General features: G+C 47.6%; 1 protein-coding gene across 10 annotated transcripts in view; it reads right to left on the bottom strand.

The window, feature by feature from the left end:
• Window positions 1–24003, bottom strand: part of SLC6A9 (solute carrier family 6 member 9) — a 280632-nt gene that overhangs the window by 39020 nt on the left and 217609 nt on the right. For 8 of the 10 annotated variants that reach the window (XM_073564874.1, XM_073564871.1, XM_073564875.1 and 5 more), the window contains one exon: window positions 10014–10170. In XM_073564874.1, the coding sequence (XP_073420975.1) occupies window positions 10014–10170 (157 nt within the window). Of the gene's footprint in view, window positions 1–10013; window positions 10171–11613; window positions 11756–11810; window positions 11857–24003 lie in introns of those variants that run through there. The other 2 variants (XM_073564880.1, XM_073564879.1) reach the window with 2 other exon arrangements.

Here is a 24003-nt window from a genome sequence, read left to right as displayed (position 1 = left end):
TAACTGATATCTGGGGAGCGGTGATGTCTCCTCTGTATAATATAACTGATATCTGGGGAGCGGTGATGTCTCCTCTGTATAATATAACTGATATCTGGGGAGCGGCGATGTCTCCTCTGTATAATATAACTGATATCTGGGGAGCGGTGATGTCTCCTCTGTATAATATAACTGATATCTGGGGAGCGGTGATGTCTCCTCTGTATAATATAACTGATATCTGGAGAGCGGTGATGTCTCCTCTGTATAATATAACTGATATCTGGAGAGCGGTGATGTCTCCTCTGTATAATATAACTGATATCTGGGGAGCGGTGATGTCTCCTCTGTATAATATAACTGATATCTGGGCAGCGGTGATGTCTCCTCTGTATAATATAACTGATATCTGGGGAGCGGTGATGTCTCCTCTGTATAATATAACTGATATCTGGGGAGCGGTGATGTCTCCTCTGTATAATATAACTGATATCTGGGGAGCGGTGATGTCTCCTCTGTATAATATAACTGATATCTGGGGAGCGGTGATGTCTCCTCTGTATAATATAACTGATATCAGGGGAGCGGCGATGTCTCCTCTGTATAATATAACTGATATCTGGGGAGCGGTGATGTCTCCTCTGTATAATATAACTGATATCTGGAGAGCGGTGATGTCTCCTCTGTATAATATAACTGATATCTGGGGAGCGGTGATGTCTCCTCTGTATAATATAACTGATATCTGGAGAGCGGTGATGTCTCCTCTGTATAATATAACTGATATCTGGGGAGCGGTGATGTCTCCTCTGTATAATATAACTGATATCTGGAGAGCGGTGATGTCTCCTCTGTATAATATAACTGATATCTGGAGAGCGGTGATGTCTCCTCTGTATAATATAACTGATATCTGGAGAGCGGCGATGTCTCCTCTGTATAATATAACTGATATCTGGGGAGCGGTGATGTCACCTCTGTATAATATAACTGATATCTGGGGAGCGGTGATGTCTCCTCTGTATAATATAACTGATATCTGGAGAGCGGTGATGTCTCCTCTGTATAATATAACTGATATCTGGGGAGCGGCGATGTCTCCTCTGTATAATATAACTGATATCTGGGGAGCGGTGATGTCTCCTCTGTATAATATAACTGATATCTGGAGAGCGGTGATGTCTCCTCTGTATAATATAACTGATATCTGGAGAGCGGTGATGTCTCCTCTGTATAATATAACTGATATCTGGGGAGCGGTGATGTCTCCTCTGTATAATATAACTGATATCTGGGCAGCGCTGATGTCTCCTCTGTATAATATAACTGATATCTGGGGAGCGGTGATGTCTCCTCTGTATAATATAACTGATATCTGGGGAGCGGCGATGTCTCCTCTGTATAATATAACTGATATCTGGGGAGCGGTGATGTCTCCTCTGTATAATATAACTGATATCTGGAGAGCGGCGATGTCTCCTCTGTATAATATAACTGATATCTGGGGAGCGGCGATGTCTCCTCTGTATAATATAACTGATATCTGGAGAGCGGCGATGTCTCCTCTGTATAATATAACTGATATCTGGGGAGCGGCGATGTCTCCTCTGTATAATATAACTGATATCTGGGGAGCGGCGATGTCTCCTCTGTATAATATAACTGATATCTGGAGAGCGGCGATGTCTCCTCTGTATAATATAACTGATATCTGGGGAGCGGCGATGTCTCCTCTGTATAATATAACTGATATCTGGGGAGCGGCGATGTCTCCTCTGTATAATATAACTGATATCTGGGGAGCGGCGATGTCTCCTCTGTATAATATAACTGATATCTGGGGAGCGGTGATGTCTCCTCTGTATAATATAACTGATATCTGGGGAGCGGCGATGTCTCCTCTGTATAATATAACTGATATCTGGAGAGCGGCGATGTCTCCTCTGTATAATATAACTGATATCTGGGGAGCGGTGATGTCTCCTCTGTATAATATAACTGATATCTGGGGAGCGGCGATGTCTCCTCTGTATAATATAACTGATATCTGGGGAGCGGTGATGTCTCCTCTGTATAATATAACTGATATCTGGGGAGCGGTGATGTCTCCTCTGTATAATATAACTGATATCTGGAGAGCGGCGATGTCTCCTCCGTATAATATAACTGATATCTGGGGAGCGGCGATGTCTCCTCCGTATAATATAACTGATATCTGGGGAGCGGTGATGTCTCCTCTGTATAATATAACTGATATCTGGGGAGCGGTGATGTCTCCTCTGTATAATATAACTGATATCTGGGGAGCGGTGATGTCTCCTCTGTATAATATAACTGATATCTGGAGAGCGGCGATGTCTCCTCTGTATAATATAACTGATATCTGGGGAGCGGCGATGTCTCCTCTGTATAATATAACTGATATCTGGGGAGCGGCGATGTCTCCTCTGTATAATATAACTGATATCTGGAGAGCGGCGATGTCTCCTCTGTATAATATAACTGATATCTGGGGAGCGGCGATGTCTCCTCTGTATAATATAACTGATATCTGGAGAGCGGCGATGTCTCCTCTGTATAATATAACTGATATCTGGGGAGCGGCGATGTCTCCTCTGTATAATATAACTGATATCTGGAGAGCGGTGATGTCTCCTCTGTATAATATAACTGATATCTGGGGAGCGGCGATGTCTCCTCTGTATAATATAACTGATATCTGGGGAGCGGTGATGTCACCTCTGTATAATATAACTGATATCTGGGGAGCGGTGATGTCTCCTCTGTATAATATAACTGATATCTGGAGAGCGGTGATGTCACCTCTGTATAATATAACTGATATCTGGGGAGCGGTGATGTCACCTCTGTATAATATAACTGATATCTGGGGAGCGGTGATGTCACCTCTGTATAATATAACTGATATCTGGAGAGCGGTGATGTCACCTCTGTATAATATAACTGATATCTGGGGAGCGGTGATGTCTCCTCTGTATAATATAACTGATATCTGGGGAGCGGTGATGTCTCCTCTGTATAATATAACTGATATCTGGGGAGCGGTGATGTCTCCTCTGTATAATATAACTGATATCTGGGGAGCGGTGATGTCTCCTCTGTATAATATAACTGATATCTGGGGAGCGGCGATGTCTCCTCTGTATAATATAACTGATATCTGGAGAGCGGCGATGTCTCCTCTGTATAATATAACTGATATCTGGGGAGCGGCGATGTCTCCTCTGTATAATATAACTGATATCTGGGGAGCGGCGATGTCTCCTCTGTATAATATAACTGATATCTGGAGAGCGGTGATGTCTCCTCTGTATAATATAACTGATATCTGGGGAGCGGCGATGTCTCCTCTGTATAATATAACTGATATCTGGGGAGCGGCGATGTCTCCTCTGTATAATATAACTGATATCTGGAGAGCGGATATATCACTGCCGTATAATATAACTGATATCTGGGGAGCGGCGATGTCTCCTCTGTATAATATAACTGATATCTGGAGAGCGGCGATGTCTCCTCTGTATAATATAACTGATATCTGGGGAGCGGTGATGTCTCCTCTGTATAATATAACTGATATCTGGGGAGCGGTGATGTCTCCTCTGTATAATATAACTGATATCTGGGGAGCGGTGATGTCTCCTCTGTATAATATAACTGATATCTGGGGAGCGGTGATGTCTCCTCTGTATAATATAACTGATATCTGGGGAGCGGTGATGTCTCCTCTGTATAATATAACTGATATCTGGGGAGCGGCGATGTCTCCTCTGTATAATATAACTGATATCTGGGGAGCGGTGATGTCTCCTCTGTATAATATAACTGATATCTGGGGAGCGGTGATGTCTCCTCCGTATAATATAACTGATATCTGGAGAGCGGATATATCACTGCCGTATAATATAACTGATATCTAGGGAGCGGTGATGTCTCCTCTGTATAATATAACTGATATCTGGGGAGCGGTGATGTCTCCTCCGTATAATATAACTGATATCTGGAGAGCGGATATATCACTGCCGTATAATATAACTGATATCTGGGGAGCGGTGATGTCTCCTCTGTATAATATAACTGATATCTGGGGAGCGGTGATGTCTCCTCTGTATAATATAACTGATATCTGGAGAGCGGTGATGTCTCCTCTGTATAATATAACTGATATCTGGGGAGCGGTGATGTCTCCTCTGTATAATATAACTGATATCTGGGGAGCGGTGATGTCTCCTCTGTATAATATAACTGATATCTGGGGAGCGGTGATGTCTCCTCTGTATAATATAACTGATATCTGGGGAGCGGTGATGTCTCCTCTGTATAATATAACTGATATCTGGGGAGCGGTGATGTCTCCTCTGTATAATATAACTGATATCTGGGGAGCGGTGATGTCTCCTCTGTATAATATAACTGATATCTGGGGAGCGGTGATGTCTCCTCTGTATAATATAACTGATATCTGGGGAGCGGTGATGTCTCCTCTGTATAATATAACTGATATCTGGGGAGCGGTGATGTCTCCTCTGTATAATATAACTGATATCTGGAGAGCGGTGATGTCTCCTCTGTATAATATAACTGATATCTGGGGAGCGGCGATGTCTCCTCTGTATAATATAACTGATATCTGGAGAGCGGCGATGTCTCCTCTGTATAATATAACTGATATCTGGGGAGCGGTGATGTCTCCTCTGTATAATATAACTGATATCTGGGGAGCGGTGATGTCTCCTCTGTATAATATAACTGATATCTGGGGAGCGGTGATGTCTCCTCTGTATAATATAACTGATATCTGGGGAGCGGTGATGTCTCCTCTGTATAATATAACTGATATCTGGGGAGCGGTGATGTCTCCTCTGTATAATATAACTGATATCTGGGGAGCGGTGATGTCTCCTCTGTATAATATAACTGATATCTGGGGAGCGGCGATGTCTCCTCTGTATAATATAACTGATATCTGGGGAGCGGTGATGTCTCCTCTGTATAATATAACTGATATCTGGGGAGCGGTGATGTCTCCTCCGTATAATATAACTGATATCTGGAGAGCGGATATATCACTGCCGTATAATATAACTGATATCTAGGGAGCGGTGATGTCTCCTCTGTATAATATAACTGATATCTGGGGAGCGGTGATGTCTCCTCTGTATAATATAACTGATATCTGGAGAGCGGTGATGTCTCCTCCGTATAATATAACTGATATCTGGAGAGCGGATATATCACTGCCGTATAATATAACTGATATCTGGGGAGCGGTGATGTCTCCTCTGTATAATATAACTGATATCTGGGGAGCGGTGATGTCTCCTCTGTATAATATAACTGATATCTGGAGAGCGGTGATGTCTCCTCTGTATAATATAACTGATATCTGGGGAGCGGTGATGTCTCCTCTGTATAATATAACTGATATCTGGGGAGCGGTGATGTCTCCTCTGTATAATATAACTGATATCTGGGGAGCGGTGATGTCTCCTCTGTATAATATAACTGATATCTGGGGAGCGGTGATGTCTCCTCTGTATAATATAACTGATATCTGGGGAGCGGTGATGTCTCCTCTGTATAATATAACTGATATCTGGGGAGCGGTGATGTCTCCTCTGTATAATATAACTGATATCTGGGGAGCGGTGATGTCTCCTCTGTATAATATAACTGATATCTGGGGAGCGGTGATGTCTCCTCTGTATAATATAACTGATATCTGGGGAGCGGTGATGTCTCCTCTGTATAATATAACTGATATCTGGGGAGCGGTGATGTCTCCTCTGTATAATATAACTGATATCTGGAGAGCGGTGATGTCTCCTCTGTATAATATAACTGATATCTGGGGAGCGGCGATGTCTCCTCTGTATAATATAACTGATATCTGGGGAGCGGCGATGTCTCCTCTGTATAATATAACTGATATCTGGAGAGCGGTGATGTCTCCTCTGTATAATATAACTGATATCTGGAGAGCGGTGATGTCTCCTCTGTATAATATAACTGATATCTGGGGAGAGGCGATGTCACCTCTGTATAATATAACTGATATCTGGGGAGCGGCGATGTCACCTCTGTATAATATAACTGATATCTGGGGAGCGGTGATGTCTCCTCTGTATAATATAACTGATATCTGGGGAGCGGTGATGTCTCCTCTGTATAATATAACTGATATCTGGGGAGCGGCGATGTCTCCTCTGTATAATATAACTGATATCTGGGGAGCGGCGATGTCTCCTCTGTATAATATAACTGATATCTGGGGAGCGGTGATGTCTCCTCTGTATAATATAACTGATATCTGGGGAGCGGTGATGTCTCCTCTGTATAATATAACTGATATCTGGGGAGCGGCGATGTCTCCTCTGTATAATATAACTGATATCTGGAGAGCGGTGATGTCTCCTCTGTATAATATAACTGATATCTGGGGAGCGGCGATGTCTCCTCTGTATAATATAACTGATATCTGGAGAGCGGTGATGTCTCCTCTGTATAATATAACTGATATCTGGGGAGAGGCGATGTCTCCTCTGTATAATATAACTGATATCTGGGGAGCGGTGATGTCTCCTCTGTATAATATAACTGATATCTGGGGAGCGGTGATGTCTCCTCTGTATAATATAACTGATATCTGGGGAGCGGTGATGTCTCCTCTGTATAATATAACTGAAATCTGGGGAGCGGTGATGTCTCCTCTGTATAATATAACTGATATCTGGAGAGCGGTGATGTCTCCTCTGTATAATATAACTGATATCTGGGGAGCGGTGATGTCTCCTCTGTATAATATAACTGATATCTGGGGAGAGGCGATGTCTCCTCTGTATAATATAACTGATATCTGGGGAGCGGTGATGTCTCCTCTGTATAATATAACTGATATCTGGAGAGCGGTGATGTCTCCTCTGTATAATATAACTGATATCTGGGGAGCGGCGATGTCTCCTCTGTATAATATAACTGATATCTGGGGAGAGGCGATGTCACCTCTGTATAATATAACTGATATCTGGGGAGCGGCGATGTCACCTCTGTATAATATAACTGATATCTGGGGAGCGGTGATGTCTCCTCTGTATAATATAACTGATATCTGGGGAGCGGTGATGTCTCCTCTGTATAATATAACTGATATCTGGGGAGCGGCGATGTCTCCTCTGTATAATATAACTGATATCTGGGGAGCGGTGATGTCTCCTCTGTATAATATAACTGATATCTGGAGAGCGGTGATGTCACCTCTGTATAATATAACTGATATCTGGGGAGCGGTGATGTCTCCTCTGTATAATATAACTGATATCTGGGGAGCGGCGATGTCTCCTCTGTATAATATAACTGATATCTGGGGAGCGGTGATGTCTCCTCTGTATAATATAACTGATATCTGGAGAGCGGTGATGTCACCTCTGTATAATATAACTGATATCTGGGGAGCGGTGATGTCTCCTCTGTATAATATAACTGATATCTGGAGAGCGGTGATGTCACCTCTGTATAATATAACTGATATCTGGGGAGCGATGATGTCACCTCTGTATAATATAACTGATATCTGGAGAGCGGTGATGTCTCCTCTGTATAATATAACTGATATCTGGAGAGCGGTGATGTCACCTCTGTATAATATAACTGATATCTGGGGAGCGATGATGTCTCCTCTGTATAATATAACTGATATCTGGGGAGCGGCGATGTCTCCTCTGTATAATATAACTGATATCTGGGGAGCGGTGATGTCTCCTCTGTATAATATAACTGATATCTGGAGAGCGGTGATGTCACCTCTGTATAATATAACTGATATCTGGGGAGCGATGATGTCTCCTCTGTATAATATAACTGATATCTGGGGAGCGGTGATGTCTCCTCTGTATAATATAACTGATATCTGGGGAGCGGTGATGTCTCCTCTGTATAATATAACTGATATCTGGAGAGCGGTGATGTCACCTCTGTATAATATAACTGATATCTGGGGAGCGGTGATGTCTCCTCTGTATAATATAACTGATATCTGGAGAGCGGTGATGTCTCCTCTGTATAATATAACTGATATCTGGGGAGCGGCGATGTCACCTCTGTATAATATAACTGATATCTGGAGAGCGGCGATGTCTCCTCTGTATAATATAACTGATATCTGGGGAGCGGTGATGTCTCCTCTGTATAATATAACTGATATCTGGGGAGCGGTGATGTCACCTCTGTATAATATAACTGATATCTGGGGAGCGGCGATGTCTCCTCTGTATAATATAACTGATATCTGGGGAGCGGTGATGTCTCCTCTGTATAATATAACTGATATCTGGGGAGCGGCGATGTCTCCTCTGTATAATATAACTGATATCTGGGGAGCGGTGATGTCTCCTCTGTATAATATAACTGATATCTGGGGAGCGGTGATGTCTCCTCTGTATAATATAACTGATATCTGGAGAGCGGCGATGTCTCCTCTGTATAATATAACTGATATCTGGGGAGCGGTGATGTCACCTCTGTATAATATAACTGATATCTGGGGAGCGGCGATGTCTCCTCTGTATAATATAACTGATATCTGGGGAGCGGTGATGTCTCCTCTGTATAATATAACTGATATCTGGGGAGCGGCGATGTCTCCTCTGTATAATATAACTGATATCTGGGGAGCGGTGATGTCTCCTCTGTATAATATAACTGATATCTGGGGAGCGGTGATGTCACCTCTGTATAATATAACTGATATCTGGAGAGCGGTGATGTCTCCTCTGTATAATATAACTGATATCTGGGGAGCGGTGATGTCTCCTCTGTATAATATAACTGATATCTGGGGAGCGGCGATGTCTCCTCTGTATAATATAACTGATATCTGGGGAGCGGTGATGTCTCCTCTGTATAATATAACTGATATCTGGGGAGCGGCGATGTCTCCTCTGTATAATATAACTGATATCTGGGGAGCGGTGATGTCTCCTCTGTATAATATAACTGATATCTGGGGAGCGGTGATGTCTCCTCTGTATAATATAACTGATATCTGGGGAGCGGCGATGTCTCCTCTGTATAATATAACTGATATCTGGGGAGCGGTGATGTCTCCTCTGTATAATATAACTGATATCTGGGGAGCGGTGATGTCTCCTCTGTATAATATAACTGATATCTGGGGAGCGGTGATGTCTCCTCTGTATAATATAACTGATATCTGGGGAGCGGTGATGTCACCTCTGTATAATATAACTGATATCTGGAGAGCGGTGATGTCTCCTCTGTATAATATAACTGATATCTGGGGAGCGGTGATGTCTCCTCTGTATAATATAACTGATATCTGGGGAGCGGTGATGTCTCCTCTGTATAATATAACTGATATCTGGGGAGCGGTGATGTCTCCTCTGTATAATATAACTGATATCTGGGGAGCGGCGATGTCTCCTCTGTATAATATAACTGATATCTGGGGAGCGGTGATGTCTCCTCTGTATAATATAACTGATATCTGGGGAGCGGTGATGTCTCCTCTGTATAATATAACTGATATCTGGGGAGCGGCGATGTCTCCTCTGTATAATATAACTGATATCTGGGGAGCGGTGATGTCTCCTCTGTATAATATAACTGATATCTGGGGAGCGGTGATGTCTCCTCTGTATAATATAACTGATATCTGGGGAGCGGTGATGTCTCCTCTGTATAATATAACTGATATCTGGGGAGCGGTGATGTCTCCTCTGTATAATATAAGTGATATCTGGGGAGCGGTGATGTCACCTCTGTATAATATAACTGATATCTGGGGAGCGGTGATGTCTCCTCTGTATAATATAACTGATATCTGGGGAGCGGTGATGTCACCTCTGTATAATATAACTGATATCTGGGGAGCGGTGATGTCTCCTCTGTATAATATAACTGATATCTGGAGAGCGGTGATGTCACCTCTGTATAATATAACTGATATCTGGAGGTTTCCCAGGGTGGTCTTGGGTGTTGCTCTCGGGGTCTCTCACCTCCTCCATTCCTGTAGCAGAGGTATGGGAACCTCCAGACGTTGCCCAGCCCCACAGCGTAGCCCACACTGGTCAGGACAAACTCGATCTGATTGCCCCAGTTTCCTCTCTTCAGGTTCTCGTCCCTCCTGGTGGCGTCTCCGGGCACCGCACCGTTCTGTAAGGGAACAGTCAGTTGATTAGTAATAACTCACATAACAATAATCCCAGTCATCGCCTCCCACCAGTCGCAGCGCCCATCAGGTCCAGTGCTGCTCATCGGTGCAGACAATCCTCTGTGAGCCGCACACAGTGCACGGCTCCCTCGCCTCCTCCTCTGCTCCGGTGTCAGGGGTTCTGTCCGGGTCGGGAAGAGTTTTCAGCCTCGGAGGCCTCAATGGCAGAAGGAGATTTCATTGCACAATTATTTCGCTTCATGAATCCAGAAGACGCATTTATTGAGAATCCGGGTGACAAGAGGGTGAGGGTCAACAGAGGGTCCTCACCACCCTCACCTGAGGTCATGGAAGGGGTGGCCCCCAATCAGGAGCCCTGGCCACCCCGCCTGCTCAGCTGCCAAGACCCCCGGTACACTGTACAGTTGATGGACGAGTCCTATTCCACGATGTTAGATGAAGAAAATTCAATTCAAGGTTTTCTAGAAGAACAATGTGTGAAAATGGTGGACTACTCAACCAAGAGAAGATGACAAAGAGCTAGTACAACTATCACTTCTGTATCTTGGAGGTTGGGATGAAAACGATTTCGAGCTTAGGGTTCCAGGGGCTCGGACTGAAGCCAGGTGGATGGCAAAGGCCATGTATGTCCTCAGAATTGTGCTGCTCACCAAACAACTGCATCTGTCTAATCCCGAATGGGAAGGAATAAGCACAGCAGCCCGTCCGGTGTGTCTGCTACGTGTCCACGAGGCAGTGGTCAGAATGATGTGGAGATGCTCCGGCTTGTGCAATATTATCCCGATATGGATGTCAGGGAAAGCGGCTATGGGACACGTCGGCATCTGCCGGACCCCCGACAGGACTGGCACCTGCCGGACCCTAACAGGACTGGCACCTGCCGGACCCTAACAGGACTGGCATCTGTCACACCCTAACAGGACTGGCATCTGTCACACCCTAACAGGACTGGCATCTGTCACACCCTAACAGGACTGGCATCTGTCACACCCTAACAGGACTGGCATCTGTCACACCCTAACAGGACTGGCCTTTGTATCGCTCAGGCTGAGAAGGAGAAGATGTTTAAACATTTAAGAATGAAACCTGCAAAGAAAAAGGAACTGAAATGGTTGGAAGGTAAAAGCCTCGTTTATGAAGGAAAAGACCTCAGCGATATTGTTACATTCTATGAATTGTTTAGAAGAATATTGCGGTGATACACTAAGAAGCTCCGCCAGTGCTCTTAGGGCGGTGAATGAGACCGCGGAACGGGGCATCGCTCCGATAATAATAATTCAATCAGAGATGATCAGAAACCGTTCTTGGTAAGAGTCGTCGAGTATCACAGAAAAGCCGCCACCAATGAACACAAAGAGGAGCCGCATCGTTCACAGCACATTAGTGAGAAAGCAGCTCAACAAATATAACAGGACCATCATTACCAAAAAAAATAAAAAGCAAGATGATGATACTGTAGAGCTGAACCAATATGTGCACCAGGCCCGGATTGGTAATATACCCAACCGGGCATTTTCCCGCTGGGCCGCGGGCAGCAGCTCCCGATCATCTGGCCGCTTGCCAGCTGATGCGGCCCCTGTCACTCCATCCACGCCCTAGCATGACACCCCCCCCCACTCACAGCGTCGCTTGCCTGCTCTCTTCTCTGTACATGACTTTTGATGAGGTCACAGGAGGGGAGGAGTCAGGGGTCACATGATCAGGAGCCTTTGTCCAGACCCCTGATCATGTGACCCCTAACTCCGCCCCTCCTGTGACCTCATCACAGGTCCTGTGCGCACTGCCCTGCCTCTTGGTGTCTGCAGGACTCGGCTGTGCTGGTTGTCATGGTGCTGGATGAGGGAAGTATGTGTGGGGTCAGGAGGGGTTTACAGGGTAGATGTAGCAGAGCCGCGCGGGTACGGAGCTGAGCCGCGCGGGTACGAGGGGTACGGAGCCGAGCCGCGCGGGTACGAGGGGTACGGAGCCGAGCCGCGCGGGTACGGAGCCGAGCCGCGCGTGTACGAGGTGTACAGAGCCGCGCGTGTACGAGGTGTACGGAGCCGCGCGTGTACTGAGCCGCGCGTGTACGGGGTGTACGGAGCGGAGCCGCGCGTGTACGGGGTGTACGCAGCGGAGCCGCACGTGTACGGGGTGTACGCAGCGGAGCCAAGTGTGTACGAAGCATACAAAGCGGGCTTTTCCCACGGACCCAGGAGTACATGGTGGAGCATTTTAAAACTCGCACATGACGTTCCACCTAAAGTGAGGCGCTGGAAGCTGACCGGAAATTAGATAATTTCATGAGGAGATTGTGACGGAACTAGGAATGCTTCAGATCCATCACCATGTCCTCCGATAGCGCAGACAGCAGGATCGCCACTGTCTTTCTCCCTCTTTCCCTTCTTCAAAACTTGGTAGGTATGATAGGGGCGGCTATGACCAGGGGGTCTGGTTGCCCAATGGATAGCAGTTCTGCCAGGAATTCTGTCACCGTGCGTACAAAAGGGGACAGAGGTTTGGGAGGAGTACTGTACCTAAAAGCAATAAATAGGACTGAGCTGAAATACTGGGCACAGCTGTGACTACATGTTATATAGTTGTGTTAATCTTCTCACTTCTTGTAACCTACAAGTGTACAAAAATATTATATAGTCGCCATGTGACTAGTGGGCCTGTGTAACTTTAAATGCCAGGGCTGAATTTTAGTCCCAGTCCGGCCCTGATGTGCACTGATCGCAAATTACCAAGAACAAATAAAAGACAAAAAAAACGATCTCATAGTCCATATTATAGTCAAAGAATCAGTAGAAAAATGCTTTATTAAATACATTTACAGGTTTAAAACGCAAAAACACCACAAAGTGAATCCAGCTAAAGAACACAGGGCGCTGGTGTGGTGACATAAATACCCCATACAAATCGTCAGGGAGGCCCAGGGGGAGAAGGATGGGGCTGTCAGCACACAAGCGTCACCCCGACGCGCGTTTCGGCACAGCCTTCATCAGGGAGCGTATGTATGTATTTAACAACTCTGCGCTTATGTGTGTATACTTTATCTATGATTACGCATGTGCTTGATCCATGTTAAGCCATGCTGTGGCACTTTAGGATTGGCTGCAAGGGGAGTATTTATTGGTTGTAATTTTGATTAAAATCATATGATAGTTATGTATTTATGTCACCACCCCAGCTCCCTGTGTTTTTAGCTGGATTCACTTTGTGGCGTTTTGGCCTTTTAAACCTGTAAATGTATTTAATAAAGAATTTTTCTACAGCACATTAGTATAAATCATTATTACGTATGATCTGGCCTATCAATGTCACTGTTCATGTCACTATCATTCTAAGTTTAATTGTTTAAATTTCTAATAAAAAATACTTAACACTGAAAATCTTTTTTTTGCGTACTTTTATTAAACTGATAAAAGCGTGCAACCTCTAAATATTGCTTGATTGTCTTGAAATTTGGCATATATACTTTTCACATTAGTGAGACTGGGGGCATAAGCAAAGTCTGCAAAAATCATACAAAATTAAACACATCACAAGAGGCTTCTCCAGTCCAGAGCCCATCCGACAGGAACCACAAAGATCCCTCACCAGAGACCGATGCAGGCGACCTCAAGGCAACGGAAGGGTTAATGCAAACACCACCGGGAGCGTCCGCCCCTCACTATACAAAACATGCTACAAAGGGGGATATAATACACCGACCTGACCCAGTCATTGTGAAGAAGGTATAAAAGCACCGGAAAACTTTTTACATAGAATTCTGCTGCTTCAGAGCTGAAATCTCACAGCCAGTCAAAAACATTTCAGAAACTTATCTAATAAAGTTCAAACTGAAAAATGCAATCCAGATGTTCAAAACAGCAAATCTGCTTCATATACAGGTTTCCCCATTCACACTCATCCTGCTAGTAACTCAGCTGAGCTGCAATTGGGTGCCTGTCCACAAGCTTGCTGACTGTTTCCAATAACTACCAGCAGAATAATGAGTGCAGCTCTGGAGTATAATACAGGATGTAACTCAGGATCAGTAATGTAATGTATGTACACAGTGACTGCACCAGCAGAATAGTGAGTGCAGCTCTGGAGTATAATACAGGATGTAACTCAGGATCAGTAATGTAATGTATGCACACACTGACTGCACCAGCAGAATAGTGAGTGCAGCTCTGGAGTATAATACAGGATGTAACTCAGGATCAGTAATGTAATGTATGTACACAGTGACTGCACCAGCAGAATAGTGAGTGCAGCTCTGGAGTATAATACAGGATATAACTCAGGATCAGTAATGTAATGTATGCACACACTGACTGCACCAGTAGAATAGTGAGTGCAGCTCTGGAGTATAATACAAGATGTAACTCAGGATCAGTAATGTGATGTATGTACACAATGACTGCACCAGCAGAATAGTGAGTGCAGCTCTGGAGTATCACACAGGAAGAGGCGGAGCTTGCCGTATGCTCTGTGTGCGTGTGCTGCCAAGAAAGAGCTCCTGGGAAGGGAGGTAAAGTTTTCCATCCAGGACTTTTTGTCTGCCCCCTTCCCAGGAAAGAAGGCTCATTTTAGGACTGGCCTCCGGGGATGGGCCCCCGCCTCCCGGTCCAAGCCGGTGGGGGGTGGGAGGACTCCCAATCCTGCTAGGGTCACAAGATCTGGCCAAGGATCAGGCAAGAGATCCAGCATGAAGACCCGCAGGACCCCCGAGGCTATGGCCGCTGCAACTCCTTCTCCCGGAGGTAGGCCAAGTACGAGCAGAGGTGTCCCTTAATTGGGGCACCAAGGTGGCAAAGGAATCCGCCGTGGGCTATGGCTCCTGCATCCATACGCACCTATGCGAGTATGAGGACGCCTCAAGGAAGCTAATATCCCTCTGGGGGGAGTTGAGGTAGCTAAGGTGAGGTCAGACAGAGCCTCCAGCAATAAGAAGACCGAGCTATCCGTCGCGGTCAGGAAGATAAAAAAAATCCATACAAGACCTGGAAAGCCGGAAGTGTGAGATCTTGGCCGGCAGCGGGCCCTTCCACGAAAAGCTGGAGAACGATGACCGGTTCAGAGCCATGACCGGTGGTGCTCCGGAGCTCCGGCCAGGTGGTGGAGGAAGATGAGGAAGAGGAATGCGAGGAGGTCGTGCCCTGCCCACCGCCTGGTGGCCTGATAAGAGATCTCCAGGTGTCGCATAGTGGGATAGCCCCCGAGCAAGTGGCTCTCCTGTCAGATTCTGGTCCTTCAGAGGGCAGCGGGAGCGAGGGGGAGGATGAGGATGGTGGTAATAGCAGTGAGGGGGGCTGCCTCATCATGCAGCAGATAGAGTCCCCGATCCGTTTTAACCAGCTGAGGTTCGGGGATGAGATCTGCGAGGACAAGGCAACCAGGAGGGGGACGAAGAGAAAGGCGAAGAAAACATCCGTTGTGCAGAAATTTGTGTATGTCCCCCTCTCTGGGGCCCCCTGGTCCCACTGTGCGGCACCCGCTACCCACCCCGGCTCGGGCTCTGTTGTGAGTCCGCAGCAAGGGAGCGGGGAGACTACAGGTCATGACACGCAGGGCACTGCCTCTGTTTGTGGTAACGGAGGGGGCAGTGGTGTGTCTGATATGGAGCATGGTGCGGAGGGCAGCCCAGTGGGCAACAGAGTGCCAGCCGGGACCACATCTCCGGCGGTGAGCGCTGGGGTGTCTGGGTCCTCCACTTACGGATCCGTTAAAGCTGGATCGCTTCTGGGGACCCAGGCACCTAGTAAAGTGAAGGGGCCTGCGACTTCGGCAGAGCCGGCTCAGAAAAAGAAAATGGTCGGCTCCCCTGGCGGGGTCTGCAGTGAAGTTGGGGCTGGGCGCCCCACCGCCGGTGGACGCTGAGGCGGAGTGGCCTAGCCTGGGGCCGGCCGCCGGAGTTGTGGCCAGGCTGTTTGTGGCCCAGGGTGTGATGGTGGGGGCTGGTACCTCTGGCTCTGGGGGTCCTGGTGGGGCTGGTCTCGAGGGGCGTGGCCTCCTCGGCACCCGCTGTCCATGTGGGTGTGGCTTTGGGTGGCTGTGCAGCTGAAGGCTGGGGGCGTGGCTTCCCAACCAAAGGAAAAAAAATGGTCTTGGTCTGCAATGGAGCAGAGACTGCAGCAAAGGTGCTTGCCTGGCGGGGTCCCCTGAGTCTGTGGGCTTACCTGAGGTAGGGGAGCCGGCAACTACGCAGGACGGAACTGGAGGCGGGACTGCTCCTGGCTTCCTCCCTGCCAGTGATAGAGGAAGTTCTGTGCAAGCTGTGGATGCAGTGCTGCTGAAACCCTATGGCAGCATGACTGGGACAGCAGCACTGTGTATGCAAAACCCCCGGCAGGGAAGATTCCACCAGTAGGTGGTGGTAGCAGTGGAGAAACAGCAAAACCTGGAAATACCCAAAAAGTGAGGCAAAATGATAGTGACCCCAGTGTGCATGTGAGTGAGAGTGGGGTGACTGATGGAGTGGATGAGGAGGGTGCGGGTATGGAAGTGTCTGTGGTTGAGGATGCGAGTGGCAGTGTCTAAGGTGGCAAGTATTAATGGGGTGTCTGATGGTAGAGGGGGCCGGTCCATCTGCCCCCCCGGCCACCGATCCTCGGAGTTATTCAGGGCTGGTGGCTAGAGCCTCGGGGTCTAGTCAGGGGGTTTACTCACCTCTGGACCTCAGGGATAGCGTCTTGCAGCGCCATTTCCTGGAGGCCCTCAAAAAGGGAGAACGGACGATCGAAGTAGAGGGTAGAGAGGTGGACTTGGCCTTTTGGCTGGATAGATACAGCCTGGCTGCCTTCCAAGATAAAAGGGTGGGGGAAACGGTTTGGTCCCTCCCGACAGCCGGGCAGGGGGTGGCCAGGCGGAATCTGGTCCGTCTTCGATGGGGGGGCAGTGAAACGTGCCCGCCAAGGGCAAGGGTTGTGCAGCTCCTTCTGAAGATGGAATTCAGGGCGACGGACATCTTTGCCGATTCATCCGTTTGGCACCTCCTTCTTCGATGTCAGTTTTGTTCGGCCAGAGGGCTTAGAGCTTTTCTGGTCGAATTTTGATCTGGCAAAGGGAGAGCCCGGCTGGCGAGATACTTCTGGTATCTTTCCCTCCTCATTTAAGCATGCCATCATACATCCACTACTTAAAAACCATCCCCCGACCAAAACTGTGCCGCTAACTATAGACCTGTCTCTAATCTTCCCTTCATCTCTAAACTCCTGGAACGCCTGGTCCACTCCCGTCTGATCCGCAATCTCTCTGATAACTCTCTTCTCGACCCTCTCCAATCCGGTTTCCGCTCTTTACACTCTACTGAAACTGCCCTCACTAAAGTCTCTAATGATCTACTAACAGCTAAATCAAATGGTGATTACTCCATGCTAATTCTCTTGGATCTCTCTGCAGCATTCGACACTATGGATCATCAGCTCCTCCTCACTATGCTCCGTTCCATTGGCCTCAAGGACACCGTTCTCTCCTGGTTCTCCTCCTATCTCTCTGACCGCTCCTTTACTGTATCTTGTGCTGGTTCCTCCTCCTCTCACCTTCCCCTTACTGTTGGGGTCCCTTAAGGATCGGTTCTAGGCCCCCTCCTCTTCTCCTTGTACACTGCCCCTATTGGCCAAACAATCAGTAGATTTGGTTTCCAGTGCCATCTCTATGCTGATGACACCCAATTATACGCTTCTTCTCCTGACATCACGCCAGCCTTTCTAGAAAACACCGGCAATTGTCTAAACGCTGTGTCTAACATCATGTCCTCACTATATCTGAAACTGAACCTGTCAAAGACTGAACTCCTTGTGTTTCCTCCCGCTACTAATGTACCTATACCCGACATTGCCATTTCCGTGTGGGGTTCCACCATTACTCCCCAGCAACATGCCCGTTGTCTTGGGGTCATACTTGACTCCGAGCTTTCCTTTGCCCCCCACATTCGATCACTGGCTCGCTCTTGTTATCTGCATCTCAAAAACATTTCTAGAATTCGACCTTTTCTTACTTTTGACTCCGCAAAAACTCTTACTGTTTCTCTTATTCATTCTCGTCTCGACTATTGTAACTCTCTTCTAATCAGTCTCCCTCTTACCAAACTCTCCCCCCTCCAATCTGTCTTGAATGCTGCAGCCAGGATCATATTCCTCACGAATCGTCACACCGATGCCTCTATCTTGTGCCAGTCATTACACTGGCTACCCATCCACTCCAGAATTCAGTATAAACTTATTACCCTCACCCACAAAGCCCCCCATGGCTCAGCACCACCCTTCATCTCCTCCCTTGTTTCAGTATACCACCCTACCCGCGTCTTCCGTTCTGCTGATGACCTGAGGTTAGCATCCTCAATAATCAGAACATCCCACTCCCATCTCCAAGACTTTTCATGTGCTGCACCAATTCTTTGGAATGCACTTCCCTGGTCAATACGATTAGTCCCCAATCACCACAATTTTAAGCATGCCCTGAAAACGCATTTATTCAGACTGGCCTACCACCTCAACACATTAACCTAATCTATCCCTGTGTGGCACAGCCAAAAGTTTTACCATAACCAGGTTCTCCGCATCATGTTCCCACATGCTTTATGCATCCATTAGCCCTCTGTGTCTGTACTGTTACACACTTAACATTATGGCTGGTCCCAATAATCAGGGCAACTGTTACCACCCTCCTTTCGTGTCTACCTTTTTCCTCATACCGTATATACTCGTATATAAGCCGACCCGTGAATAAGCCAACCCCCCTAATTTTGTCACAAAAAACTGGGAAAACTTATTGACTCGCGTATAAGCCTAGGGTGCACAGTGAGTGGCCCCAGATAATGCTGCACAGTGTGTGGCCTCAGCTAATGCTGCACAGTGAGTGGCCCCAGATAATGCTGCACAGTGAGTGGCCCCAGATAATGCTGCACAGTGAGTCACCCCAGATAATGCTGCACAGTGAGTGGCCCCAGATAATGCTGCACAGTGTGTGGCCTCAGATAATGCTGCACAGTGAGTGGCCCCAGATAATGCTGCACAGTGAGTGGCCCCAGATAATGCTGCACAGTGAGTGGCCCCAGATAATGCTGCACAGTGAGTGGCCCCAGATAATGCTGCACAGTGAGTCACCCCAGATAATGCTGCACAGTGAGTGGCACCAGATAATGCTGCACAGTGTGTGGTCCCAGATAATGCTGCACAGTGTGTGGCCCCAGATAATGCTGCACAGTGAGTGGCCCCAGATAATGCTGCACAGTATGTGGCCCCAGATAATGCTGCACAGTGAGTGGCCCCAGATAATGCTGCACAGTGAGTGGCCCCAGATAATGAGGACAGTGAGTGGCCCCAGATAATGCTGCACAGTGTGTGGCCCCAGATAATGCTGCACAGGGAGTGGCCCCAGATAATGCTGCACAGTGTGTGGCCTCAGATAATGCTGCACAGTGAGTGGCCCCAGATAATGCTGCTCAGTGTGTGGCCCCAGATAATGCTGCACAGTGTGTGGCCCCAGATAATGCTGCACAGTGAGTGGCCCCATATAATGCTGCACAGTGAGTGGCCCCAGATAATGGTGCACAGTGTGTGGCCCCAGATAATGGTGCACAGTGTGTGGCCCCAGATAATGAGGACAGTGAGTGGCCCCATGATGTTGCTGCTGCCTCCGTTGCAAAAAAAAACAACTGTATACTCACCTCCTGCAGCTCATCAACGTTGCCGGCTCTGGCGCAGGTCTCGGCAGCGCAGCCCCTGCTTGTTCCATGTTCTCGGCGCTGCTGTGCTCTTCCTGCTTCAGCGGTCAAGTGGTACCGCTCATTAAACTCATGTACAGTTAGGTCCATATATATTTGGACAGAGACAACATTTTTCTAGTTTTGGTTCTAGACATTACCACAATGAATTTTAAACAAAACAATTCAGATGCAGTTGAAGTTCAGACTTTCAGCTTTCATTTGAGGGTGTCCACATTAACATTGGGTGAAGGGTTTAGGAGTTTCAGGTCCTTAACTTGGGCCACCCTGTTTTTAGAGACCAAAAGTAATTGGACAGATTAAATAATTGTAAATAAAATGTTCATTTCTAGTACTTGGCTGAAAACCCTTTGTTGGCAATGACTGCCTGAAGTCTTGAACTCATGGACATCACCAGACGCTGTGCTTCCTCCTTTCTGATGCTCTGCCAGGCCTTCACTGTGGTGGTTTTCAGTTGCTGCTTGTTTGTGGGCCTTTCTGTCTGAAGTTTAGTCTTTAACAAGTGAAATGCATTCTCAATTGGGCTGAGATCCGGTCAGTCATTGGCCATTCAAGAATATTCCACTTGTTTACTTTAATAAACTCCTGGGTTGCTTTGGCTTTATGTTTTGGGTCATTGTCGGTCTGTAGTATGAAACGACGACCAATCAGTTTGGCTGCATTTGGCTGGATCTGAGCACACAGTATGGCTCTGAATCCCTCAGAATTCATTTGGCTGCTTCTGTCCTGTGTCACATCATCAATAAACACTAGTGACCCAGTGCCACTGGCAGCCATGCATGCCCAAGCCATCACACTGCCTCCGCCGTGTTTTACAGATGATGTGGTATGCTTTGGATCATGAGCTGTACCACGCCTTCACCATACTTTTCTCTTTCCATCATTCTGGTAGAGGTTGATCTTGGTTTCATCTGTCCAAAGAATGTTCTTCCAGAACTGTGCTGGCTTTTTTAGATGTTTTTTAGCAGAGTCCCAGTCTAGCCTTTTGATTCTTGATGCTTATGAGTGGCTTGCACCGTGCAGTGAACCCTCTGTATTTACTTTCATGCAGTCTTCTCTTTATGGTAGATTTGGATATTGATACGCCTGCCTCCTGGAGAGTGTTGGTCACTTGGTTGGCTGTTGTGAAGGGGTTTCTCTTCACCATGGAGATTATTCTGCGATCATCCACCACTGTTGTCTTCTGTGGGCGCCCAGGTCTTTCTGCATTGATGACTTCACCAGTGCTTGCTTTCTTTCTCAGGATGTACCAAACTGTAGATTTTGCCACTCCTAATGTTGTAGCAATTTCTCGGATGGGTTTTTTCTGTTTTTGCAGCTGAAGGATGGCTTGTTTCACCTGCATGGAGATCTCCTTTGACCGCATGTTTCCTTCACAGCAAAACCTTCCAAATGCAAGCACCACACCTCAAATCAACTCCAGGCCTTTTATCTGCTTAATTGAGAATGACATAACAAAGGGATTGCCCACATCTGTCCATGAAATAGCCATGGAGTCAATTGTCCAATTCAAGCCCTATCTTTTTACGAGTCGGCAGGTGGTCTTCAGTGGGGATTTTAATACTATAACCAGACTCCGTGATAGGGGAAGCCCCGGAGACCGGCTGGCTTATGATAGTGTAGCCTTGAATAGCATAGTAAGCGAAGCTCGCCTGGTGGATGTCCACATTCGGCACACCCCAGGTCACGGGAGTTTCACTTTTTATAGGGGAAGCAGTAGGCAGTAGGTCTAGGATAGATAGGTTTTTTTCAAAGGAGGAAGCCGTCTCTTCTGCAGTGTCCGCTGTTGAGGTGGAGTTCTCCGATCACTGTTTAATTTTCTTTACTTTGAATGTTACAGAGAGACTCCCCACATGGGGAGAGGCCTATGGAAGCTGAATTCGTCCCTTCTGGAAGAAGCGGAAGTAAGACAGTCCTTTGAGGAATTTCTTCAGAGCCAGGGACCTCTCTTGGGTCTTTGTAGCAGTAAGTCTGAGTGGTGGAAGATCTTCAAAAGAAGGGTCGCAAGGTTCTTCCGTCAGCTCTCGAGCCTCAGGGGCCTGAACAGGTACCGCCTGTATCGGCAGTTGGGGAGGAAACTCGAGCAGCTCGTCTCGACTAAAGGGGACCGAGAGGAAATCTCCAGGGTGAAGACCTTGCTCAAGGGGTGCCAGTATGATAGGCACACATCCTTGGTTTTTGAGAGGGATTTTGGGAGGTACCGCTCACCCGACCCTTACAGAAACTGCAGATTGTCAGTGAATTGTAAGATGGTGACAGGACTGATCCTCATTACGGGATCCCTGAACAGATCTAAATCAGGGATCCTGGAGGTGGTCAGATCCTTCTATTCGCACCTCTTGGGGAGGTGGGATCCTGAACGAGATGAGATGTCGACTTTCCTGACTGAAACCATCCCTGAGTCGGGGGATGACCCGTCTCTTCATGTTTTGGCAGAAGCAGTCAGGGAAGAGGAAGTGAGACGGGCGATTGATGGGCTCCGGCCCAAAAAGTCGCTCGGTCCGGATGGCTTAACATTCGAGTTCTATAAGACTTTTAGGGACTCTTTGGTCCCCCTCTTGACTGAGGTGTTTAGTGAGTGCCTCTCCTTGGACATTCTGCCCAGTTCAATGAGGAAGTCAGCCCTGATTATCCTGTCAAAGGGTAAAGACTCATTCCATATTGAGAATTGGCGTCCCATAGCCTTCTCAATACGGACCGCAAGATTCTGGCAAAGGTGCTTTTTAATCGGTTGGTGAAGTTTGCGCCCTGGCTCCTTTCGGGGGCCCAGCACTGCTCTGTTCCAGGCCGCAGTACCTTTAGTGCGGTGCTCGGTGTCCGAGAGGCAGTGAAGGGCAGGGCAGGTCACTGGAAGGGGTACTTGCTGTTCTTAGATCAGGTGAAGGCCTTTGACCGGGTTAACTATGAGTACCTCTAGTCCGTTCTTCTAAGGTATGGTCTGCCTGGGAGGTTTGTTGATTGGTTGAGAGTTTTATACAATGGGGCAGAGAGACTTTTCCGCTCATGAATGGTTGGGTCGGACACCGTTTTGAGGTGAGGTCTGGTGTCCGCCAGGGCTGTCCTCTGAGCCCACTGTTATACGTTTTCGCGATCGACCCCCTTTTAACAAGAGTGGAGGCGTGGATCGTTGGTGGGAGTTGGGATGGACCAGGCGGAGCCAGAGGCCACCTTGAGGGTAGTGGAGTACGCTAACGTTTCCCCTTTTGCATCCTCGAGAGAGGCAGATTGGGTGATGTCTGAGGTTGATCGCTACTCGGTGGCATCCGGGTCCATGATCAACCGGGACAAGTGTGAGAGTGGCTGGGAGGGGGAGATCCCAGTTTTGATCTCCCGGACACCCTTCCAGGGCCTCAGGCCACAAGAAAAATATCAGTTTCGGCCCGGGGGACTATCCCCAGCAAAACTGGGAGGGCAGGCTTAAGATTGCCTCCCAGTAGGTGGATCAGTGGAAGGGTTGGTCTTTGACCCTAAGGGAAAGGGTTAGTCTTGCCAAGGGCTATTTGCTTCCTTTGCTAATATACCTGGGCAGCATCTGCATCTTGCCAGAGCCTCTTTGGACATGGGTATACAGCCTGTTTTACTAATTATGGGGAAACAGGCTGAACCTAATCAAGAGGGAGGTCACGTATCGCACGAGGAGATTAGGAGGGTTGGGTATGGTCAACCCAGTGGTGTTCCTAGAGAGGGCTCCTCCGTGGGTATTCTCCTTCTCCTGTAGGGGGTATTTTCGGCCTTTCTTCCAGGAACGGGAGACAGGAGGGCAGGTGAAGGACCTTCGCACACCTCATGGGCATCTTCCGGCTTATGTTACCCCGGTTCTGAAGGTGATCCGTCGGTGGGGTCTGGCAGTGTGGGAGACCAGGATCATGTCGAGAAGGTTTCTTGACAATAGGGTCCGGTTGACCCACTTTCAGAAGCCCCTGGCGCTCAGGGATTGCCCAAGCCGGGATCTGGAGGTGGGTCTCAGGTTATTGAACTCTAAGCGGATCCCCTTGAAGTTTTGGGACTTGGCTTCCATGGGAAGCTGTATGTGAGGGACAACCTGATGTGCAGGAGCTCTGATGACCGGGATTGTCCCTGCGGAGTGTGGCGGTATGCTTGGTGTCCCTTTAATACA

This window comes from Dendrobates tinctorius, unplaced genomic scaffold, assembly GCF_039654945.1.
Source record: "Dendrobates tinctorius isolate UK_male_01 unplaced genomic scaffold, ASM3965494v1 ptg000497l, whole genome shotgun sequence".
NCBI lineage: Eukaryota > Metazoa > Chordata > Amphibia > Anura > Dendrobatidae > Dendrobates > Dendrobates tinctorius.
This window is presented reverse-complemented; position numbering and strand designations above follow the sequence as displayed.